The 23639-nt window shown below is 42.2% G+C and overlaps 1 protein-coding gene across 1 annotated transcript in view; it reads right to left on the reverse strand.

The window, feature by feature from the left end:
• The window catches only part of LOC307215753 (sodium channel protein type 2 subunit alpha-like), a 73149-nt gene extending 50340 nt beyond the window's left edge, over nt 1–22809 (reverse strand). Inside the window, exons 1-7 of the mRNA XM_079975418.1 lie at nt 22507–22809; nt 10621–10887; nt 8744–9061; nt 6882–7002; nt 5392–5479; nt 1776–1904; nt 923–1014 (exon numbers count right to left, since the gene is read on the reverse strand). Of these exons, the coding sequence (XP_079831544.1) occupies nt 923–1014; nt 1776–1904; nt 5392–5479; nt 6882–7002; nt 8744–9010 (697 nt within the window). The 5' untranslated portion in view covers nt 9011–9061; nt 10621–10887; nt 22507–22809. The remainder of the gene's footprint in view (nt 1–922; nt 1015–1775; nt 1905–5391; nt 5480–6881; nt 7003–8743; nt 9062–10620; nt 10888–22506) is intronic.
• Nucleotides 22810–23639: the final 830 nt, after the last annotated feature.

The following is a 23639-nucleotide window of genomic DNA, read 5'->3' on the forward strand; positions in this document are numbered from 1 at the left end:
ATAATAGCATTTAGTAAAAAAACAAAAACGGAAAACGGAAAAAAAACACCAGCAGCAGCAACAACAAAGTAAACCCTTTTTTTTCTTCTCTTATAAAGCATTTTCACCAATCACAATCCATTCTTCGCCCCACCCACTCCCCAAAGGAAAAAAAAGAAGAAAAATAGGTAGGGAATAAGATCCCTGGCTATGTTCACATTGACATTCATTAATATGTTCCCAAGCAATGTTTATTGAAACAGGTAAGTTATAAAATAAAATAAAATAAAATAAAATAAAAGCTTTCAGAGCTTAATTCAAATTTTGGCCATGTAGCACGATCTTATGCATGTTTACTTGGAAACAAGTTCCACTGATTCGGTGGGGCTGATTCTCTAATAAGTCTGTTTAAAGAGAGCCGTAGCTAAGGGGCGGAGTCTAGTCAGGTTTTTTGCCCAGGGTGAAGCCCCTAAAGAGGTGCCATTGATGCTCCCAGCCTCTATGTGTGTGTACACAAATGCACATGGGTGTGTGTGTGCCAAGCTGAGTCTTTGACCCAGGTGAAATAAAGCCTATTTTCGCCCCTGGTTTAAGACTGCAGTCTTCAGACAATATGTGCTAAGATATATGGCAATATAAATGCCAGAGTGTTAAAGCTGTTTAGTATGGAAGGGGAAAAAATTGTCACCTTTATGCAGCAACAACAGTAAAAAGCAAACTCCAAAACAAAATGTAACGGATAGGCTGTGCATTCTGTAGACGTCTCATGCAATTGTTCGCTAAACTCGAAGGCTGATTTTGCAAATTAAAATAAATGGTAGGTTTGAAAAGACAAGGGATCTTCCGATTCCTGACTTTTAGCATTATGGGCAGTGATTAATGAGACTAGTGCTAGAAATAGTGGAACTGAAAAATCAGCCTCCGTGTTTAACCTAGCTCTCACCTGGAATGACTGATATTGTTTTCAATGCCCGGAGAACTCTGAATGTTCTCAACGCTGAGACATTGCCCAGGTCCACAAACTCTGTCAAATATCTGCAATAGGGGAGTTCACACACAAACACAATGACAGCACACAAAAAGCAGTTGGAGATACAAGGGGCCTGACACTTCATCAATCCACTCACTTCTTACCTGGGATTACAGAAATAGTTTTCAAAGCTCTCAATACTCTGAAAGTTCGAAGAGCTGAAACATTGCCTAGGTTTACAAATTCTGTTACATACCTGTAGAATTAAATCACAGTTACTCAGAATTGCAGAGCTCAAGCTAATGACTTGGGGTCTTTCATCAAGACCAACTTGGTGATTTCAGCTTTTGCAATATTACACTAAGCATAAGGTTCACATTTACAAACTGACACTTGCAGTTAAGTTTCGCCAAAGTAAAACACCCATTCTGGACCTGAAAAGTTGAACTAAACTAATTTAATATATTAGCACGTTGTCAAATGATGGTTCCTGGAATGCAGGACATGAAATGAGCATTCCTAAAATGTAAATAAACAAGTAAATAAACATCACTTTTGCTGTTTAGTATATTGTGAATTGGAAACTTTATTGATAGCAGAATTTGTGCTTACTTCAATACATGCCTCTTAGTATGGTATACATTGGGATGGGGAAATCGGCTGCCCTTTGGATGTTGTTGGACTACAACTCCCATTAACCATTGCGCATTGGCTACATTGGAGTTGGAGTCCAGCATCAGGAGGCTAACAATTTCCCCAACACTAGTACAGACTGACACTAATTCCATGCCCTTATAAGCTTTTAACAAATGGTTAAAGCACTTACGCCATCAAAATTACGCTGAAGTCAAGCCAATTCCATGGGTCTCGAAGAAAAGTGAAACCTTCTAGACAAAAGCCCCTTGCGAGAATTTTTATAAGTGATTCAAAGGTATAAATTCCAGTGAATGTGTACCTAAAGGCATACAAATAAAGAATTATTGTTGACTTCCTTTTATATTCTGTAATGAGGATAAAAGCAATAGTTTTAGACACCTTGGATGTTCCTGAATCAAAAAGAAAAGGGCAACCCTAACTGATCTGGTTCAGCAGCTATGGTGCTACATTTGCATCATATTTAAGAAATACAGAAGCCCTTTCAACCACTGAAACCATCAGGGCAACAGCCAAAATTGTGCTACAGAATGTATTCTACCACACAACTACTTAATTGTTCTCACCAAATAAGGATAATGTCAAATCACCCATTCTAACATGTATGCTGGTGGAGAAATAGATAGATACATAGATGATAGATAGATAGATAGATAAACTTTATTTGCATTAGCCAATGGCCATAACAACATAAAACAAGCAATATATACAAATAAAATATATACAAATAAAAAAGACAGCAATGGGTAAAAAGGGCAATCAAATGGCCAAGATTATTGTTCAGAAATAGATATATGAGTTCTTCACGTTTTCCCTTCCACTCCTAGATTCCTCCAATAAATTTATCTCTGTGCAGGAATAATGATACACTGAAACAACTATGAGTTAATCAAAACAAAGTATTTTTCACGCATTGCGAAATCAGTATTCCTGGATGTCCATCCCTATATACTAACAGTGGCCTCGTTCTCCAGAGTTTGGATGCTGATGAAGCCAAAGAAACACCATCTACCCCAGACATCTCCAACCAGTTGCTCAGGTGTTATCCAACTCCAGCTCCGATCAGCCTCATCCAGCATGGCCAATCATCAAGAATGATTAGCACTGGAGTCCAGCAACATGGAATGCTTACTGGGTGCTTTTTTTTTTGAGGGTGGGAGATGGGAAATTAAGGGGAAGTGAAACTGAATGGAGCATCCCATGGGGAAGCCTGGCTTGCTGGCACTTAAAGAGTAGCCCTCCACTTTGCAGCTTGTTCTTACTTTTTCCGTTTTCGTCAAGTTTCTTATTTAATCCCACTCCTTCTTAGGGAAAAGTTGTTGCTTGGTGGTAAAGTATATGCTTTGCATGCCAAAAGTCCCAAGTTCAATCAAGGTACGGCTGGAATGGCCTCCTGCCCGAAACCCTGGAGAGCTGCTGTCTGTCACTGTGAACAAATACTGAACTATGCGGATCAATTGGTCCGACTGAGTATAAGCACCTTCCTACATCCCCATGTGCTGTCATGTTTTCTGCCATCTAGTCTTTGCTCTTCAAGCGTCTTCCATATTCTGTACTGCGTTTCCTTGAGCCCCGTTGGAACAATAAGACTTATATGAGTCAGACTTGCATCTCCATCACCTGCCTCCTCCTTACCTATTTCCACTGTTTACTTATCAAACCTCCGTCTTATTCAACTGATGTGGAAAATAAGGCTTCTCTGGGAACCTAGTAAATTGCATCTTCTGTACAGGACCAGAGTTCCTTCTCTCACACTTTCAGGGCTTGCTAAGAAATAACTGATGGCACGTATGTTCTGCCTTCCTTACATATACAATACTAAGTGGTTTTCATGGTATTCCAGTCAATCTGCTACCCAAAGCATCGACTGATGAGACCCAGAGTTGCTTAGGTTCCATAAGATGGCTGCCATCAGGTGCCTTCCTGCTGCATCTAACACTTAGTACTGTGTTTTTAAAAATATCATTGGCTAGAAAGATGCAGATAAGCTAATGGATTATAGCTCTGCTAACAGGAAGACTTTGTCATCACTGAGACAGAGGATTCAATTCAGATGATAACTTAAAGACCTCTCTGTTCTGCCAGATGGAAGGGCAAGCTGAGTGTGCTTCTACTTTCACTGTCCCTGCATTGCCATAGGGGGATGGAACTCTATTATGTCATACACAGGCAAAACCCTATACAGTCATACCTTAGAAGTCAAACTGAATCCGTTCCAGAAGTCCGTTCTACTTCCAAAGCATTTGACTTCTGATTGGCTGCAAAAAGCTCCTGTAGCCAATCAGAAGCTGTGGAAGCCCCGTTAGATGTTCAGCTTCCAAAAGAACGTTAAAAAACTGGAACAGTCACTTCTGGGTTTCAATCACTCGGGAGCCAAAACATCCAATTTCCAGGGTGTTTGAAAACCAAGGTATGACTGTACATGCAGAATACAATATTGCTGTCATTCCCTTCCCCCCACTCCAAAAAAAGAAAATTAACTGTAGGGTTCTGGCCTGTGCACATAGGTTTTAACAAGCGTTTAACATGATGTATGTGTTCCATCTCCATGTGAATATGGCAGGGATAACAGGGATGGCCAGCATGCATACAGCATGCACACAATGTGGCCCAGAGTAGCCCTGAGGGTAAGTGTGGTGACAATTTAAACATGTTCCATTTAATGTGCAAGAAAAAATGCTGAACCCCTATAAGACAATCCCAGGACATGGTGCAAAAGCACATGACATAGCATGTGAAGACGTGAGGGTGAACGAGGACCAAGTTAGATGCAACGCCATCCACACCATTAGCAATTACATGAGCAGCTTTTTAGTAAGGCATAGTAAGACCTTGGGACACGAGTGGTGCTGTGGGTTAAACCACAGAGCCTAGGGCTTGCTGATCAGAAGGTTGGTGGTTTGAATCCCCGTGATGGGGTGAGCTCCCATTGCTCGGTCCCTGCTCCTGCCAACCTAGCAGTTCGAAAGCACGTCAAAGTGCAAGTAGATAAATAGGTACTGCACCAGCAGGAAGGTAAACGGCGTTTCCATGCGCTGCTCTGGTTCTCCAGAAGCAGCTTAGTCATGCTGGCCACATGACCCGGAAGCTGTCTGCGGACAAATGCCGGCTTCCTTGGCCTATAAAGCGAGATGAGTGCAGCAACCCCAGAGTCGGCTACGACTGGACCTAATGGTCAGGGGTCCCTTTACCTTTACCTAGTAAGACCTTGGGCATGGAGTTGGGGGTTAACCCTGTGCTCCATCCTGTAGTCCCCACCCAGATCAGGGCCCCTATACTTGCTATTTGTGTTTGGGCAGGGGAGTTCTCATTCATTCCAAAGGGAGCTTTCCCTATCCACTGCAAACAGCAGGTGCAGGAGGACTAGTTAGAAGCACAGCATGGGAAGGGGGAGGATTACAGTCCCCTGCACTCTCTGCACACATTCCAATGGGCCCCGGACACTCCTGCAGTTTATGTTTAAGAAGCCATTCACATGATTGCTAATTGTGTGAACGGCGCCTTGTCTGTTCATTGCCTAGACAGAAGACTGCTGGGAACACCCTAGGTATGCTATCTTGAGTTCCATGGAAGAAAAACAGGAAATTAATTACAAACAAACAAAAATCACAAAATAAGTTTTCATTTAGGATCCTCTTTAAAGCTCTGAAGAAAAGGGATAAGAAAATGCACAAATCATCATAGGAATCTTATTGGAGACAGCTGGTCAAAATTCACATCTGAAATAGCAAAGAATCAAAACAGATAACACGTTTTCCAAAAAAGAAAAGAAAAAGGTATTTACTTACTCTACATTCTTGGTCCATTCTGGAGGGTTGCTCATAGTCATAAATACACAGTTGGTCAAAATAGTGCACATAATTAGCATGCTGAATAATGTAAGATGTGGTCAAGGAATGATGACCATTAAATCAGAGATCAGGTTATAAAACCAAGTTAATGACAGCACCCACTTTAAATAACCTCTTTTTAATAATAGCAGTGGACACACACAATTTCTTCAAGAGTTCCAACATTTTGCATGCAGCAGCAAAACAAAGAAAAAGAAAAGAGAGAGACTTGTGTCATTCTTTTAAAAAAATAGATTCATGGTAGCATGAGCTTTTCTAGGGAAGAGCCTACTTTACCAGATTAATCTTCAGAAATTGCAGAAGTTGCTGCCAGGTCACTGTGGATGTGTCACTATCAAGAGGTTATGTTCTCCATTTGCTAGTAGGGTATAGGCATGTGTGTGACCCAAGACAGCACAGTATCTATCTGTAACTATATGAACCAGCCATACAACTGTGGCATAAGTTATTAAAAACCAGTTAGCTATTTATTGTCTCTTTCTATTTTCCAAATCTGGACATTTTTGTGGACTTTCTACAAGTTTCTGAAGACAGCCAAAAACTCTGAAATAACTCTTCCTTCCCTGTTAATGCTTCACTTAGTGGTTTAGCTTTCCAGATAAAAGATTTATCACAGATAAAAGATGACTCACAAGATATTCAATGGAAAATGTTGACATTAACACGGGCAAGGATAATGACTTTTCTCTGCTCCGTTCGCTCCAATTGCTTTCTCCTCCTCAAATGCCCAAGTCGCTTCTCATGTGCCCCTCCACCACAAAGTGCATGAAGGCGATCAGTGCCATCCAGTTACTTCTGAGATGCTTCTTTTAAAACAGGGGCTGCTACCATCTGGCCCTCCACGTATCAAGTCCTGGTGGTAAAAGCAGTGCTTGTGCCATTTTGGTAACCTGCACATGTAAATCTGGCGAGCTGCATGTTCCCCATCCCTGGTTTGGAACATCAACATTAATTAAGAAGTACTCTCTGAATAAACTGTGAGCAAAGATCTTGGTTCTTGCTGAATCTCTCAATATTGTCAAATGGTCATTCTTGAAAGGTACTGCTATAGTTCTAGATACATGCTGAAGTCCATCAACTACCAATGGTATTTTCTGGTCAATAAAGCTTTGAACTTGATCCTTCATGCTTTTAAACCTAGTCTGGCAAACCTGTGCCCCTCCAGATACTGATGGACTCCAAATCCCACAATCCCTCCCCTTTGGCAATGGCGTGTGGGACTAATAGGAGTTTCAGACTAACAACCTCAGGAGCATAACATGTCCCCCACCCTTGTTCTCAACATGCATGTGCATTCAACTACCGACAAGGGACACTGGTTTACAACGTATCTGTAAACAGGACAGCCATTGTGGTTGTTTTCAAAATAACATTGGAAAATACTTCAAATTTAATTCCAAACACAAGGTAAACGACTTGAAAAGGATATGAATGTACCAAAATTTTAATAGCAATTTTTCTGAGAGGATTGAAAGGGGTTAAAATGTACAAGGCAGATGTGGCGCTGAATCGGAAAATTGCCTTCCCTCTGTTCAATACTATGAAGGTCTGGAAAACAAAAAAAGAACGTAGGATTAAAAAAAACCAACAATCATGTATTGTTCACAGATTATTTACTTCCTACACTTTGTTGCTTTGCTTATTTCAATGGAAGATGGAGGTTCTTGCTGACTCATCCCACTGTGCTTTTACAACTGAATTCAAGCCAATGGCCCCTCAAGTTAATAGAATTATTATTATCAACAGCAAGACCACTTAGAGTCACTATTATTATTAATTTTGTCAAGGTGACCCAAGTAATCAGAACACCTCATCCTAAAGGCAGCATCAAAGACCAATGATACATATGCACACAAAACTACTTTCCCGTGAATTGATCATCTTCCTCCCAACCATTTCCCTAAAGTGGACTGAGCAAAGACACGAGAACTCATATTCTGGAGTGTGGTGAGGCAATCAACAAACACAAAAATTCAGCTGGTGACACACCACTATTGACTTGGTGAACCGACTCACAGGCCACAATAATTCAACAGCATCCGTTCAAAACCTTGGCAGGAGGAAGATAAATCACTGGGGCCTTGCGCTCCAGCACAGTCTCTGCAATCTCAGCTGAGAAAGATTCCACGGCAGGTCCCAGTACCTGCAGACACTAGATGGAGTTGACACCCCGTGCCATGGAATCTTGGGTACCAACCCGGAAGTACACCTGTCAGGGCCTGGCTGCCGTTGGGGCTTCAAAGGCTTGAAGCAGCTGAACCGTGTCTCCACAGCTGTAAGGGAGGCACATTTCCTCCTTGGCATACTATAAAGAGTGAGAGGAACTGGAGAGGAACCTGCCACCAGAGGAACAACATATATTTGAAAGGGAGATTTACTGACAATGCATACTGCCTTGGCATTGGAGATGCAGCAGGAAGCAACAGATAACTCTTTACGGGAGAAAATTCAGTGGCGAGTCAGGAAAGTACATTCCTTCTAAGAACAGGCAGAGCCAGCCCACTAATGACATGGGATGAAGCAGCTGCCTCAGGTGGTGGAAATGGAAGAGGCAGCACTCCCACAAGCGCCCCGCCACACCAGCACCGCAGAAACAATCCAGTTAAGAGAAGAGGAGGCAGCAGTGGGGTGGCACAGCATTCCACCACCAGTTTTGCTGCTCATATACCCTGCCCCTAGGGGCGGAGATGGCCCAGCAGCAAAGCTCTACAGAACGTGTTCTTTCTCACCGAGTTGGCAAGACGGGAGGCATTCCACCACCCAGCTTTGTTGCTGGGTGGGATGCGAGTTTCAGAAAGTGCTTCTCCTTGAAAAGAAGCAGTTTCTGAAGCCACACACACACACGGCTGGCGGGGATTGGTGAGGGTTCTCCTTTAAGAGGAGCCCTCACCAAGCCTTGCCACCAGGCAGGAAGGGAGTTTTGGAAAGGGCTTCTCCTTAGGCTTTCCTCTCCCACAGCTCTGGAACGTCCCTGGGAACTGGTCCTGGTGTAAGATGGAAGGGTGACCCAAGGACCCCAGGAAGACCTCAAAGGTGGGAAGAGGGCTAGGGAACTCTTGGTGGTGGGCAGAGGAGCTTGGGCCTCTGTATGAACAGACAACAGAAAGAACATGCATGTTGTCATTAAATAAAAAAATGATTATGCAAACAAAGCAACATTTTGTGCAAGCCCAAATGTTTTCCAGCTGAAATCAAGTAAAAAGAGAAGGATTTCTGGTGAAATAAGTAAACAGTGAAAAGGCATTAATGCAGTGGCCAAAATCCAGCCAGTCTTAACAAAATAACTCACTTTTTTATTGCTATAATAAGGGTCAAGGTCCTCCAAAGGTTCGGACACCATTCCTGGAGGAATATCTCCATATATAAATGGAAGTGTTTTCCCTGCTTCCAAGTCACTATTTGGTTTTGGTCCATTTTCGTCATCAGCATCTGAATGGTCCTGTTTGGGCTTTTTAGCTTTTTCCTCTGCACAGCGTTTTTCAATAGCTGCAAGAGATTCTCTAGTAAAATAGCGGAAGCTGTCAGGTCCTGGTGGTACCAGCAGTGCCTGTGCCATTTTTTCATCCTGCACATTTAAATTACTTTTAGCCTATTGCATAAGAATGACCTGAAAAAGAAAGAAGAATGCAAAGAGAGAGAGAGAGAGAGAGTGTTAGGGAAACATTCAGCATTAATGAACCCACTGCCAATTTTTACAAGCTTAAAATAGAACCTGTTTGAAATATATGCAAAACTTAGGCAGTCTTTGATATGTAGGTTGTGCTTTGTTATGTTTAAGATGATTGGCTATTCCCAGACTTCTATTCCTACAAAGGAAAATTATGCACATGAAGCAGGGGAAATGGATGCCTATGATGCACTGTCTCAATGGCCAAGGTCAATTCCCCATTTCAGAGGTTCAGCAGGTCATGTGCAGAGCAGCTTCAGACATCCATGTGAATAAGCTCCACAGAGAGCCCTGGAAACCAAGCAGATTCATAAGTCTCTGAGAGTGTGCCTGATTAACAGCACTGGGGAAAAGGACCTCAGGGGTCATCTAGTCCAACCCCCTGCGATGCAGGAATCTCATCTAAAGAACCCTTGACAAATGGCCATCCAACCTCTGCTTAAAAACCTCCAAGGAAGGAGAGCCCACCACCATCTCATGGAAGTCTGTTCCACTGTCAAATAGCTCATACTGTCAGCAAGTTCTTCCTGTTTAGTTGGATTATCCTTTCCTGTAACTTGAAGCCATTGGTCCGAGCCCTAGCCTTCAGAGCAAGAGAAAACAAGCTTGTTCCATCCTCCATTTGACAGCCCTTTAGATATTTGAAGATGGCTATCCCATCTCCTCTCAGGCTCCTCTTTTTCAGGCTAAACATACCCAACTCCTTCAACCATTCCTCATAAGGCTTGGTTTCCAGACCCTTGATCATCTTAGTTGCCCCCCTCTGCACATGTTCCAGCTTGTCAATATCCTTAAACTGTGGCGCCCAGGACTGGACACAGTACTCTGACCAAAGCACAATACTATTACTTCTATTGATCTGGAAACCATGTTTCTGTTGAAGTGGCCTTGAATAGCATTCGCTTTTTTATTGCTGCATTGCACTGTTGACTCATGTTAAGCTTGTGATCTACTAAGCCCCCAAGATCCTTTTCACTAGCACGCCAGGTGTCCCCTATTTCTGCAGCTGGTTCTTCCTGCCTATGTGCGAAAACTTAGATTTGTCTCTGTTGAAATTCATTTTGTTAGTTTTGTTCCTGTTATGCCTTCCTTCCTGAGGCAATCCTCTCTAACCACATAGTCAAAGTTCAGGCATGGGGAGCCCTGACTATATCACTAGATGCCCGGCCCCTAATGCAGAAGGAGATACAGGGTCTTCCTTTCTCAAACCACCTTGGTGCAAGTACTTTCACAGGACACACAGGAGGAAGGAAAGGCAGAATCTGTACCAAGGGTAGAAAAGACAAAGGGCCAGAGACTGTAAGAGCGAAAAGATATCCAAAAGGAAGCAGGAGAGGTATGTGAAGAGTGTAGGCCAGGCTTGAGGTTAGATAGGCTCAAGATACAGGACTTTTAACTGTGCATGGAGGGGCAACGAATCCACATAGTGAATAGATGTGAGTGGGAGTAAGCTCCCTATGAAATGTAATCGAATACCCGAGTGTGAAAATGTGTCCTACCTTTTTATCTCTGGGCAGTGTCAGTTCTTGAAATGGAGCCACCGGAACTGCATGCGTATCCCTTTGGGTGAGCTATGCAATGAATGACTGTGGGCTATGAAATCTTCTTTTCCTCAAGAGACAAAATGAAGTCAAGACAGCCCATCCTTAAAAGTGGTAGAAATCGAATGCTTCTCCTGTCAGCAGATCCTTGCCACTTTGGGATATGCAAGCTAGAAAACGTTTCTAGCTTCCAGTCACATCACCAGCCGAATGACCTTGGGGAAACTAGGATAAAAAAAGGAAGTTAACTTCACATATGATGCCAGATGCCCTTAACACAGATTGCTGGAAGTTCTCATTAACGTCTGTGTTACTAAGGTAAAGGTAAAGGGACCCCTGACCGTTAGGTCTAGCCGTGGACGACTCTGGGGTTGCGCGCTCATCTCGCTTTATAGGCCAAGGGAGCCAGCGTTTTTCCGCAGACAGCTTTTGGGTCATGTGGCCAGCATGACTAAGCCGCTTCTGGTGAACCAGAGCAGCACATGGAAACGCTGTTTACCTTCCCGCCAGAGCGGTACCTATTTATCTACTTGCATTTTGACGTGCTTTCGAACTGCTAGGTTGGCAGGAGCAGGGACTGAGCAATGGGAGCTCACCCCGTCACGGGGATTCGAACCGCCGACCTTCTGATCGGAAAGCCCTAGGCTCAGTGGTTTAGACCACACCGCCACCCACGTCCCTGCATTCTTTATAAACTGGTTTATAAAAGCCTTTATTGCAGGGTCGGGGAAGCTTTTCCAGTCAGAGGGCCACATTTCGTCATGGCAAACTTTCTGGGAGCTGCATGACACTGGCGGGTGGAGTAAGAGGCAAAAGTGGCCAGAGCAAAGGGTGTGACTCATCCGTGTAGAGTAGGCTACATTTGAACCATGCTAAAGTCAGAGCTTCCTACACTAAAGCACACACACACTTCTCTGAATCCTTCATCTGGGCAAGCAACAGGCATTGAAGGACAAGCAAAAAGCATGTGAGGAAAGTATGGAGCTGTCTGGTGAGAGGTGCTGCCTGTTAGAGTCAATGCATAATGGCCAGAGCATGTACAAAACGTAGTCAAGATCGGGCCTGTTGAAGATTGTATATACTGACCAGGAAAAGTGCACAACTACCTTTTCATGGTTAGATTATGTGCACAGTCTCCAAGGGACGTAGTGAATGTGCACACTGACCAGTTATTATACACATTATCCACAAAACCTTCCTTACCCTTAACATGCACAGTAAACATCTCATACTGAAGGTATTCTTTTCAGTAATTGGGGACAATGGTCAGTAAACCATTCTCACCCACTGCACACCAGCAAATGGAAAGCATGCCAGTTTTATTTAATATAACAGTGTTTATTTTCAGTACCAAACCTTCTTGACTTAAATTGTGAAAATATGTTTCATTCTTCCTGGTTGTTTTAATTAGAATTCGGGGGCACACAAAAAAACTTAATGCGTATAGGCACTGGTTTGCCAAGAGAGTTCAATAACACCTAAAAGATGTTGTGCAGTGGCTGCAGCAGGCTTCCTAAAACAGATGCCCTCTAACTGTTATTTGACTACCATTCCAAACAACCCTAGCCAGCACAGGCATGCCTTTTTTACTCACTTCATACAGAACACAACAAAATGCATTGGTAGAGAATCTATTGTGCTTTTTAATAGCCTATGCAATGGCTTCTCACCCTCACATCTAAGAACAACAGAAATAAGTTCCTGCTTTGGATTTATTTTGTCCAGCTCTAATCTTTAGCTGTCTGCTTCTGTTATGTCTTCCTTGCCAAGTTGCAGTGCCTTTCGATGTCGTGCTTTTATTTAATATACTGTCACCAGCGAATTGGTACTGACAATGTCCATTTCTTCCAATGAGCTTTACTTTGCCAGTGAGATGTTCACACATAACCCTATGCCAAAATGTGCTTCACCCATGGTTTTGCCCAGCCCTAGTTGGTTTCCCCTTGCCTCCTCTGCCAATAGCCATCTGAGATTCCGAAAATAATAATAATAATAATAATAATAATAATAATAATAATAATAATTTATACCCCGCCCATCTGGTTGGGCTTCCCCAGCCACTCTGGGCAGCTTCCAACAAAATATTAAAATACAGTAATGCATCAAACATTAAAAGCTTCCCTAAACAGGGCTGCCTTCAGATATCTTCTAAAAGTGTGGTAGGTGTTGTTCTCTTTGACATCTGGTGGGAGAGCATTCCACAGGGCAGGTGCCACTACCGAGAAGGCCCTCCGCCTGGTTCCTTGTAACCTGGCTTCTTGCAGTGAGGGAACCGCCAGAAGACCCTTGGCGCTGGACCTCAATGTCCTGGTAGAATAATGGGGGTGGAGACGCTCCTTCAGGTATACTGGACCGAGGCCGTTTAGGGCTTTAAAGGTCAGCACCAACACTCTGAATTGTGCTCGGAAATGTACTGGGAGCCATCTCAACAACTCTCCTGTATTGGCACAACCGTACCACAGCACCAGCTTGCTAAATAGGCAGACTGCAACAACAGGGCATGCAACTCTCTTCAGAGATTTTCTGGTACTCTCTGCATGTCACTGGAGCTAAACCATTTCCCCTCACCTCAGACACTCCAAATGCTGTCTTGTAACAAGAAGTTCCTAACCCTTCCCTGGAATCCAAGTGGAACAAAATATTATGAGTTCTCTGCAGATTCCTGCCAGGTTTTTTCTCTGAAGTCCTTTGCCACTGAAAATTATGACTATGGGACTAAAAGGACATGATCCCAGTCAAACACTCTGCTCAATGGCTCTGATGGAAATTCACCCTAAATGTATTAGTGGCCAATACTTCCAAATCTCTAGTAAATCATGATAGGGAAGAGTGGCAGACACATTTTCTAAATAAATTATTTGGGGCATATGTATTAGGAATCTCACTTAGAAGTATGGCATGGATCAAATTTTAAAGCCAATGTTCCCAACAGAACCTGACTGGAAAATTGGCTTTCTCTACAACATTTACTATCTTGTGTAGCAAACTTTCACTACTATGCAGGTTTAAGGAGGTGCAGGGCTTGTGAGTCTTTAGCCATGAAACGGGTTTGCGTTCAGCTTTCAAAGCAGAATGAGTACTGGAGACGAAACCGAAAATATGGGAGACATAACTCCCACAGGTCTAAATATTGTAAACTAGGAATTCAGAAGCCTGCCAACAAATAATAAAATTTAGCATTTCCATAACACTTTTAGCATTTGAACAGAATGTAAACATAACCCAAGTTATTGCAAATGCCAGTTAACACACAAAAGAAGCAGAAGGCTCTTCCTCAAACTCTAAAAAAGGGGTTGTGGTATGTTAATGTTCTAATTCAGGATGGAAAACTGTCTCTCATCTGGTTATCTATTGTTAAGCAAAAATTGACCAGGCGAGTCTCCACTTCTGTGAGGGTACAGCCTTGTGGTCAGTGCTACCACGTGGCGCACTATGGTGACCACATTTGCTGCTCTCTTGCCATGCCTTTTGGCCTTGAAGAGCTACTGGACTGTAAGGCAGACAAATCCATGTAGACAGTGCCAGATTTATGTATAGGCTAAGTAGGCTGAAGCCTAGGGCCTCTAAATCTAGGGGGCCTCGCCAGCCCTCCCACTCCCCAGTGGGCAGTCTCCCCTCTCCCAAAATTGCAAACCCATGCAAGGGCAGGGCAACTCAGGCCCAGCAAGTATGAGACTCAGGGCTAGCCAGTGGGGCCCAATTTAAAGCAGTGGGGCGCAACTTGAATTTTGTAGGGCCCCAGTTCACAGCCAAAGTCTGCAAAATCTTATAGATATAAATAAAATCCATCTAGATTGCCCTTAGGAGCAGCTCGCAGGGCCCAATTTTCCAAATTGCTCCAATTGCCTTAAAGTCAGCCCTGATGAGACTGCAGGGATTGGACTCACAAGCCCTGCACCTTCTAGGTCCCTGGTGTCACTATTCAGAGTACAGACTCAATGACTTGTTATGGAAATAAAGGGGGGGCACTTATTGGAAATCAGTTTTGTCACCTCTCCCCCCCCCAAACCCCGAGACAATGAGCCCAGCCACCTTTTATTCACAGTCGCATAAGCACTACACTACAGCATGGCCATAAACCTGTACGTTCAACTGCTGAAATATACACCCAATATGTAGCAATGGAGATTTATGTTACTGCTTTATGAATGAGCATTGTGTTTTATGAATGGACTCTGTATTTTGTGAATTACCTAAGAGCCACCAATATGGAGCTCTAGAATCTGACAGCTAACCAATTGGGTACTACCAAACAGTGACCCCTATTGCTGAAAGCGGGTAACCATCAGAAAACACTTCAGCTCGGCCTTTGCACTGTTTACTGAACACCCCCTGCTGTGCAGATAATGGAGAAAGCTCGTAAATTGTATCCCTTCTGGTGTCCTGGCCAATTCTGTTATGCTGGTGTAAACCCTGGTGCACCACAAGCCCAGAATAGCAGCAATTAAAATCTGCTCATATATCAGCGACTGATAAGACTTGTCAACCAGTTCTTCCAAAGTCTTCCTAAATTATAAAGCTCCAAAATACAGGCCAAAAGAGAGCAAGTCTGGGAAGAGCGAGGCATACAATGGGCACCACCAGTGAAAAGGCCCTGCTCCGTGTAACTCCTGCCCTGTCATTTGATAGGGTGCCCACTTGCCCTCCTTCTTGACATGGAATGCTCTCTATTGGAGTCTCCAGGTCTAGTACAAAGACCATAAGAAGGGAGAGCAGGGACTTTGATGTTCCCAACCTGTTAATCAAGCAAGCAAGCAAGCAAGCACACAGGTCACTTTGTCACAGTCAGGACGCCTATGTCCTGGCCAGGCCTGCACCCAATCTTGTTTTTGTACAAACTTGTTTATCCTCAGTAACCAAAATTATATTATCAACTTACACAAGCAGAAATGTTGTTTTCCTTCATTTGCAAGAAATCGTACAAAACAAAGTGGCACTAATAAAGAAAAGTTCCAGGGTGGCAACAGAAAGCAAACTAAAAATGCTTTTGCAGTTCATCAAAACTATCCAGCAATATCAAGTTATAGGAAAACTGGTGCTATTAACAGTAATCTTTCTAGTTGGTTAATTGGTTCGGCAACTTCCATGCACATGAAGTGTGATGCTAATTATTTTCCCCTAGAGTTAAATGATAACTCATCAGAGGCAGCTACAGTTGCAAATGGCAACAAAATATCTGTGAAAGGAAGAGGAGTAGGTTTGCTCAAGTGTGTTGCAGGTAGAAATACTGTTTGTAAAGAAGTGAGAGCAGTAGTTCACTTGCTCGAATTAACAAATAAGAAAGTTTTGAGAATTTAAATTCTAGATTAAAATTGATTACTTAATTGAAAAGGAGATGGTAACAAAACCACTGGGGCCTAATTTGAATAGTAGAGTGCCTGGTATCTGGTGGGCAATCTCATCCTTTAGTTCCACACTGTGGCTGCAGACCAAAGCACGTGTCAGGAGAGCTATGAGATTCAGGTGAGGGTCAGATGCCTTGTCAATCCCAGCAGGTATATAACAGGAAGACCCGGCCTGCCGAGGCCTGGCCAAACTATGCGGCAAGGTTGGGAAGTAAGGCTTGTGGTTTATGGATTTTTTAATTTTTTAAAAAAATAATATTTATTCAAGGTTTAAGAATTACAAAGAAAAAAAGAAGAAAAAAATACCAAATACAAAAAAACAAAGAATATAACAACATCAAAAAAGAAAATACACTCACTTAAAAAGCAAAAGCAAAAAAACCCCCCACATATTAAACCTTTACAAAGCTTTCCTCCTTAACTTATTTCCTTGACCTCCTCACACCTCCCATTTTTGTATTCTAGTTCAAATCGTTATTTCTGCAAATCCTTCACCTTATTTTCATTTAAACAATTTAAATTATTTTTAAAAACCACTTTTACTTTATGCAATCTTAACTCTCATTTAAACCTAGTGGTTTATGGATTGCCCTTTTGAAAACACCCCTAAACTAGGGTTGCCATATTCCCAAAAGTGAAAATTTGGACAAAGTTATTTGGACAATTATGTTTTTGAGCTTTTTTGGATTATTTAAGCATTTTTAAAGAAAATTCACCCTGCTTGCCATATGTCCGGGTTTTCATGGACATTTTGCAGATTCAGCAAAAAAAAACGACCAGATGCCATTTTGACAGCCAGATTCCTGGATGTGTCAGGGAAAACCCAGACGTATGGCAGCCCTACCTAAACACAACAGTGTACAGTATATAAATGAACAATGGCAATTATTGTGTCACTGCTGTTTCAGTCCAAAATTCTCCACAAAGTTTTTCATAGGAACATTTCAACAGCAGGCATAGTGTCATCTTCTTTAACTCATTTTTTTTAAAAAACCCCCATAAAATTAACTAGAATTTATCGTACCTCAGAGTTTGCTAAAATTGGAATTCAGATTATACCTGTTAGTTGTCATCGGTCTAAATCAGGGCTTCTTTTCAGCCGGAACTCACCAGAACTCAGTTCTGGCACCTCTCAGCTGGATGCCATTGCTGTTATAAGAGAACAAGGGAGGTGTTCATGGTGAGTTCTGGCACCTCTTTTTCTATAAAAATAGCAATGATCTAAATAATCCTCAGATTCACTAAGTTTTTTGTGAATTCAACACACACCCTGCCTGAATGAATCAGGGTGGGGTTTTTTGTTACCTCACTTCAACAACTACTAAGCATTTTGTGATCTCTGTTGCTTATGATGTTTTAATCTTTTGTGCCAAAAGATTATTCTCAGTTTTACTCTTTCACACTGAATTGTCTCCTGTAATCTCAACAAATCCCATGATAATTTGTGTGTTTGTGTGCCAAGGTCAAACAAGTATGCACAAAGATGACTCATTATTTGTGTGAATTTATGTGTGTAAATGTAACATACTTCTTTCAATATAAGTTTCATTGAACTCAATGAGACTTACTTTTGAGTAAACATTTTTAGCATCAGGATGCCTGAGTACCAATCCCATAATGCCATGTGGCATTATATTAAATATGCTTGTGTGAAAACGACTAAGGTTTTATGCAGTTTTAATGCTACATATTCCATTAAAATAGGTTACCTCAAAGAAATAGACAAACTACAGAAACCCATAAAGAATTGGTCAACTTTTGATTCTACAATGGGATTTCGATGCAAATTTGTTACTCAAAGCTTAGGGGTGGGTAGTGACAGAATTTCTGCTATCAGATATCACATCTGACATCTGGAAGCCAATATTTCATCAACTGGGTCATTTTTTTATTTTGAGGCGCGTGCACACACACACACACACACACACACACTTAACTGGCAACATCACCAATTATAAGAATGAAAATAATTACATCAATTCTAACTCCCACAATCACCTCAGATGTTAAGCAATGTGCAGTTCCCTTTTCCTGTCTTAACTGAAAAGAAGCAGCAATAATTAGTGCATGTGATCAAATTCTGTGGTGCAGAAGATGAAATCACTTTATTTACATTTAAGACAGTCATCTTGAGAATTAGGAGGTGGGGAGAGAGAAAAAAAATCATGAAGACGTGTTGAACAGGCCTGTGGAAAATACTTGCTTAAATATGGAGCCACCATTTGGTACGAGTAATTATGAATAGCCAACTTGATTATTGGTTTTTTTAAAAAAACTGCTTTAGACTCATAACACACTCCGTTCTATTGGCATGCTATGAGCCAGTTTGGATGTTACAACATATGACAGTGATATTCAAACATTGCAGTAGACGTAGGCAATAGAAGTGTGAGTTGCTCATATTCCTGTAAGTGCCCCCTTCTCTCAGGCTCTGAGATTTAAGGAGGAACAAAAGAAAGCTCTCGTTTCTCAGTTCCCATCTTGTACTACTTCATTTCCAGACATAGTCCTCAAGAATAACATGGCTGGCAAGGGATGCAGATTTAGAGAAATGAAATGTCTTCTGCTGAGAATACAGAGATCAGGCAAAGTTTAACTAAGACTAGGGATCGAATTTATCAGGATGCTTTGCGCAAATGGTCCATGAGTCAACCTAGGAGAGGAGGTCCAGAGATGGGCACCATATGAGAGTGGCAATCCTATACTTGGAACTCAAGCCAGACTTATTTCCACTAGGGTTTATTCATGTACAACCAAGCACAAGATTTCAATCCTTTGCAGCCTCACTCCCTCACTGAGAAAGGGAAAATAAGATGTCATTGTGACCTGCCTCTCCCCCCTATGATCTACTTTGAGAGCAGCTGCTGCCAGAAGAAATTATAAACTGACTTTTTGTTGTTGTTGCAAAGATAGCCACAACTAATAAAGGATGGGTGGGTGGGAAAGCAGAGCGGGAAAGAGCAGGGTCCAGTGGCCTCAAGGGTAGGGATGGCACCAGTTCTATGGCGATACAGTGATACCTCTGGTTACGAACTTAATTCGTTCCGGAGGTCCGTTCTTAACCTGAGGTACCACTTTAGCTAATGGGGCCTCCCGGTGCCGCGCAATTTCTGTTCTCATCCTGAGGTAAAGTTCTTAACCCGAGGTACTTCTTTTGTGTTAGCGGAGTCTGTAACCCAAAGTGTTTGTAACCTGAGGTGTTTGTAACCTGAGGTACCACTGTAAATGAGAACCGGCCTCATTGCTCAGAATGGGATGTGAATTAAAGGATCAAGCTTTAGATTACTATTTCACCACACAAGCATGAGACTGAGGCAGGATAATTTATCAGTCAAAGCACTGGATGAGGGCCTCTCGCCCTTTTATAGCAACAATATATCATACCCTGAGAATTTGTCCATGTGCTGATTTGTGTAAGTATCATTATGAATAATAATAAAATTTGTATACCGCCCTTCATCTGCAGATCTCAGGGCACTTCACAACATAAAGATACAATATAAAAAGCACAAAATTTAGATAGCAACGAACAATAAATATTCTCTGGGTAGCTTATAAACAAGAAACTATTTTAAAAAAATGATACAGTATGTAGTATTTAAAATAAATGACAAGCGTTTTACAAAATTGCCAATTTCCCCCTCTTTACTAGCATAAATGGTTTAAAAGATGAAACTATGCTACGCTGTAGACACCCAAGGTTAGCTTAAAGTGCAATTAAAAAGCTGGATAAATACAAGGGTGAACTTCACCCTTGTAACCTTCTCACTGGAAATTGTTTCTTGTTTTGCTACCACTCCTATGAAGTTTTGCTGACTGGTGTTTTACTTTTGTACAGTGACGTCTATTTAAATCCGTCCACAAACCACATTGGAAACATAGGCTAAGCTAAATAAATAAATATTGCCTCAATTTATGTGAAAACTGTTAGGCTGACCCAGTGCCTCTTGAAACATATGGCTGAGCCTCATGTTATGATGCTAGCCTACAACAAGCTGTGATGGGAACGCCAGCACTCTTCCCAGGTTTCTGATTGGATGGGGATGCGTGGCAAAATTGTCCTTGCCACGTTGCAGGATATGATAAACTACTGGTTTATCACATAGTTGTTGCGTGCATGCTATTACAACTTGGTGTATGGTTGTCTGTACTCACTCTTCGGGCCTTGGGACCATGCAATTTTATGTGTGAATACAGTGGTACCTCGGGTTAAGTACTTAATTCGTTCCGGAGGTCCGTACTTAACCCGAAACTGTTCTCAACCTGAAGTACCACTTTAGCTAATGGGGCCTCCTCCTGCTGCTGCTGCTGCTGCCACGCCACTGGAGCACGATTTCTGTTCTCATCCTGAAGCAAAGTTCTTAACCTGAAGCACTATTTCTGGGTTAGCAGAAGTGTATGTAACCTGAAGCATATGTAACCTGAGGTACCACTGTACTGTCTTTCCAGGCTGATTGGTCACCCTTTTTATAGTCTCCAGTCCACAGCAAGGCTTGCCCTCCTCACCATCGATTAATATATATGCCAAACGTCACACCACTACTTTTGAACGAAGCTGTAAAGAGCTGTCCTGAAAATATGGTAGGCCCATGCCCTGAGCTGATCATCTGGATATCTTAAGTATCCTAGCAGTAATAATTCACACTCAGGATAAGAATCTGACGGAGAGCAGACATAACTAATTAGCGATGGGCTCCCATCACTGATCCATGCTGCTTATGACACATTTTCTTACTCTTGCCCTTGGCTAAAAAAGAAACCAAGACATTTTGTAGACTAAAGGCTGCTCGTAGACACAGACGTCAATACAGACATGTAGGCCGCAGTTTCCAAGCCTGTGCTCTAGAGTAGGGACACCTCAAAAAGTCAACTACAGAGATGTCTGGAATTAAGCAGCTGGACAAAATGAAACAGTAAACTTTGGTACAAAAGGATAAAGAACCACAAAGCGCAATCAACTTCATAATACAGGCAGGCTAAAAAGGCAAATAGCTCAAGAGAAAACTGACATTCCTTGGGCTTCTTTTTTCCATGCTTCACAAGATATGAAGATCCATGACAAGCAAACTGTGCTAAGGTGTCAGTACAAGCAAAACCAGAAATATTTAAATCCATATTGTCAACAACATGAAGTATAAAACTGTCTGTCACCTCCCATTATTTAGTGCAGTCAGGAAATATCTGTAGGTGATCCCTACTCGAAGCTGTCAGATGTTGTACAAAAATGAAGTTAATTAATCCTCACAGCCTTATGTTATTTAATAATTATCCATAAAGGCTACTCTTCAAGTAATCTCAGTCTAGGCCATCATTTGGGAAACTCCCTGTTGCTTGGCCAGGACAGCCCCCTATTCTGGCAACACCCTGTAATACACCTTTTATTCCAAAGCTAATGTGAAGAAAACAATCATTTCTATATCACAGCCTTCCAGGAGAACAAAACAAACAAACCAAAAAATAAGACACAATTCTATTTAATTTACAAGCCCACAAATTCAACACCCACAGGTAAAATGGATCTGATTTTGTCAGCTACATGGCCCAGCCTATGCTTTTGGATTCAAAGCTGTGTTACTTAGTTACAACAAATAATTATTAATATTGTCAAAGGAAGTGCATCAATGGATATCAACTTAGAGGGCATAACTGTTAAAATATTTGTGATGGCTTGCTTTTTAATGGAACTTGCCAGGCAACTGGGGTGGGGGAAGAGTTCATATTATGGCCTGAAACGGGGCCTTCTCTCTTCATCTGAATACCCTATTCCTCCCCTCAAAAAACGTATCTAACCATGTTAAATATATAGATATGATGCATATTATTGCAACATCCAGAAATATTAGGACATAGGATTCATATTCTGAAAGCTACACGTCTGAAAATAGTATACAAGAGATAAATACTATATATACATTTCCTCCCTGTGACACATGGATGTATGAGCTCCATAGCCATACTAAAACTGATCAGAATGAAATGAAATAAAATACTAACCCCCAGTAGTTCATTTTCTTCCCCCTTAGGAGCAACATGACCTCCACCATAGATCTAATGCACTCCCTGGGTTCATTTATTGAATCAAATCCACATTTTACCAGTTGATCCCATCCACAGGGATGGGGGGGGGGGAATGTAATATTTACAGTACAGGCCACTGTAAGGTTTCACAGCACAGTTGTCTGCATGTCTACTCAGGCGTAAGCCCTTGGGAAGTCAATTGGGCTTACTCTCAAGTAAGCATGTATAAGATTGCAGCCTTAAGAAGGTAGAAGGAGGAAAGGGGACACACACACACACACACACACACACACGATCACAACTACACAACAGCTCAGCATCACATCTGGGCAATTCAAAATGGCTTTAAATTCTCCCCGGTTTCCCTTTTGATTTATCTGTAAAACAACCGGAGGCTAAAATCGGATCCAGTGTTTTCTGTGAAGATGTCAGGTTGCTAGGAGCCCAGCGCCTAGCCTGAGCAAACAGCTTGCCAGCTTACCTGATGAAAAGGGAGTGACACAAATCACAGCACAGCATCCAGCCAGCAGGACCGTGCAAAAGGCTTCTTTATTGTAATGATCCAGGTCTCTGACCATAACGCTTTGGACGTATGGATGCATAGATGTGTTCACTGTGATTTCTGCATGCTCAGTGGAGAAAAAAAAAAAAGGAAAACACAGAGACCTTTCCAGAATCCTCTTTGCTTCTGCCTCCGCTTCCTGTTCTCAGCCTCACTCTATGGTACCCAACATATATCAGAAAACAGCTCATTAGGAGGTGGGGAGGAGGAAAGCGGGGGGAGAGGAGGAGAGAGAGAAAAGAGAAAGGGGGGGGGAGGCAGCACCTAACGTGGCAGCTCCACCTACTGGCACAGAGAATGAATAAATGAGAAGTACCGGTTTTTAAAAGCTAGCCTTGAATCAACAGCTTTGTAGCTGTGTTCCTCCCGGCAATGCACACACACACACACACACACACACACACAGAGAGAGAGAGAGAGAGAGAGAGAGAGAGAGAGAGAGAGAGAGATTGACTGAAAAGACAAGACGGCAACAGATACTGCAGAATATCTTTCATTTGAAATACTCTGGCTGCCAAAGCTCTCAGCACAATCCTTTTTTCTTTTTCTTTTTGCCATACACACATGACATGGCCTTTGTTACAGGAACATGCAAGAAAGTAGGCCAAATATTTCAGAGCTTCCTCACCAGGTGTGGTACTCCCATTTGAGGTTGCCTTTCCATCACCCACGTATTATGGACTACTCTACTGCCTAATCATTTACTTTTTAAAAAATAATAATTATGCCACAAAGAGGTGACTTGTTCGTTATTTGCTTATTCTGATAACATTCTCCTTTCCCACTTGCTCTGTTGGTATTATCCCCTTCTCTCTCTCTCTCTCATCCCTCCCCACTCCTTCCATTATTTACTTTTCCCTGTATTGCACAGTTTGTTAGCATTCCTTTCCTGTCCTGGGCAATTCTTCTCTTAGTGCGTCCTTAAGTTCTTCATCGTGACATCTCGCTTCCCTCACTCAAGTCTCCCTCTTGTCATATTTGTGGAAGTGCCATAGCAGTACAGTGCATGCCTTGATGCAGAAAGCCACAGATTTGGTCCCTGGTCAACTTCA

This window comes from Podarcis cretensis (assembly GCF_951804945.1).
Source record: "Podarcis cretensis genome assembly, chromosome: 1".
Taxonomy (NCBI): Eukaryota; Metazoa; Chordata; class Lepidosauria; order Squamata; family Lacertidae; genus Podarcis; species Podarcis cretensis.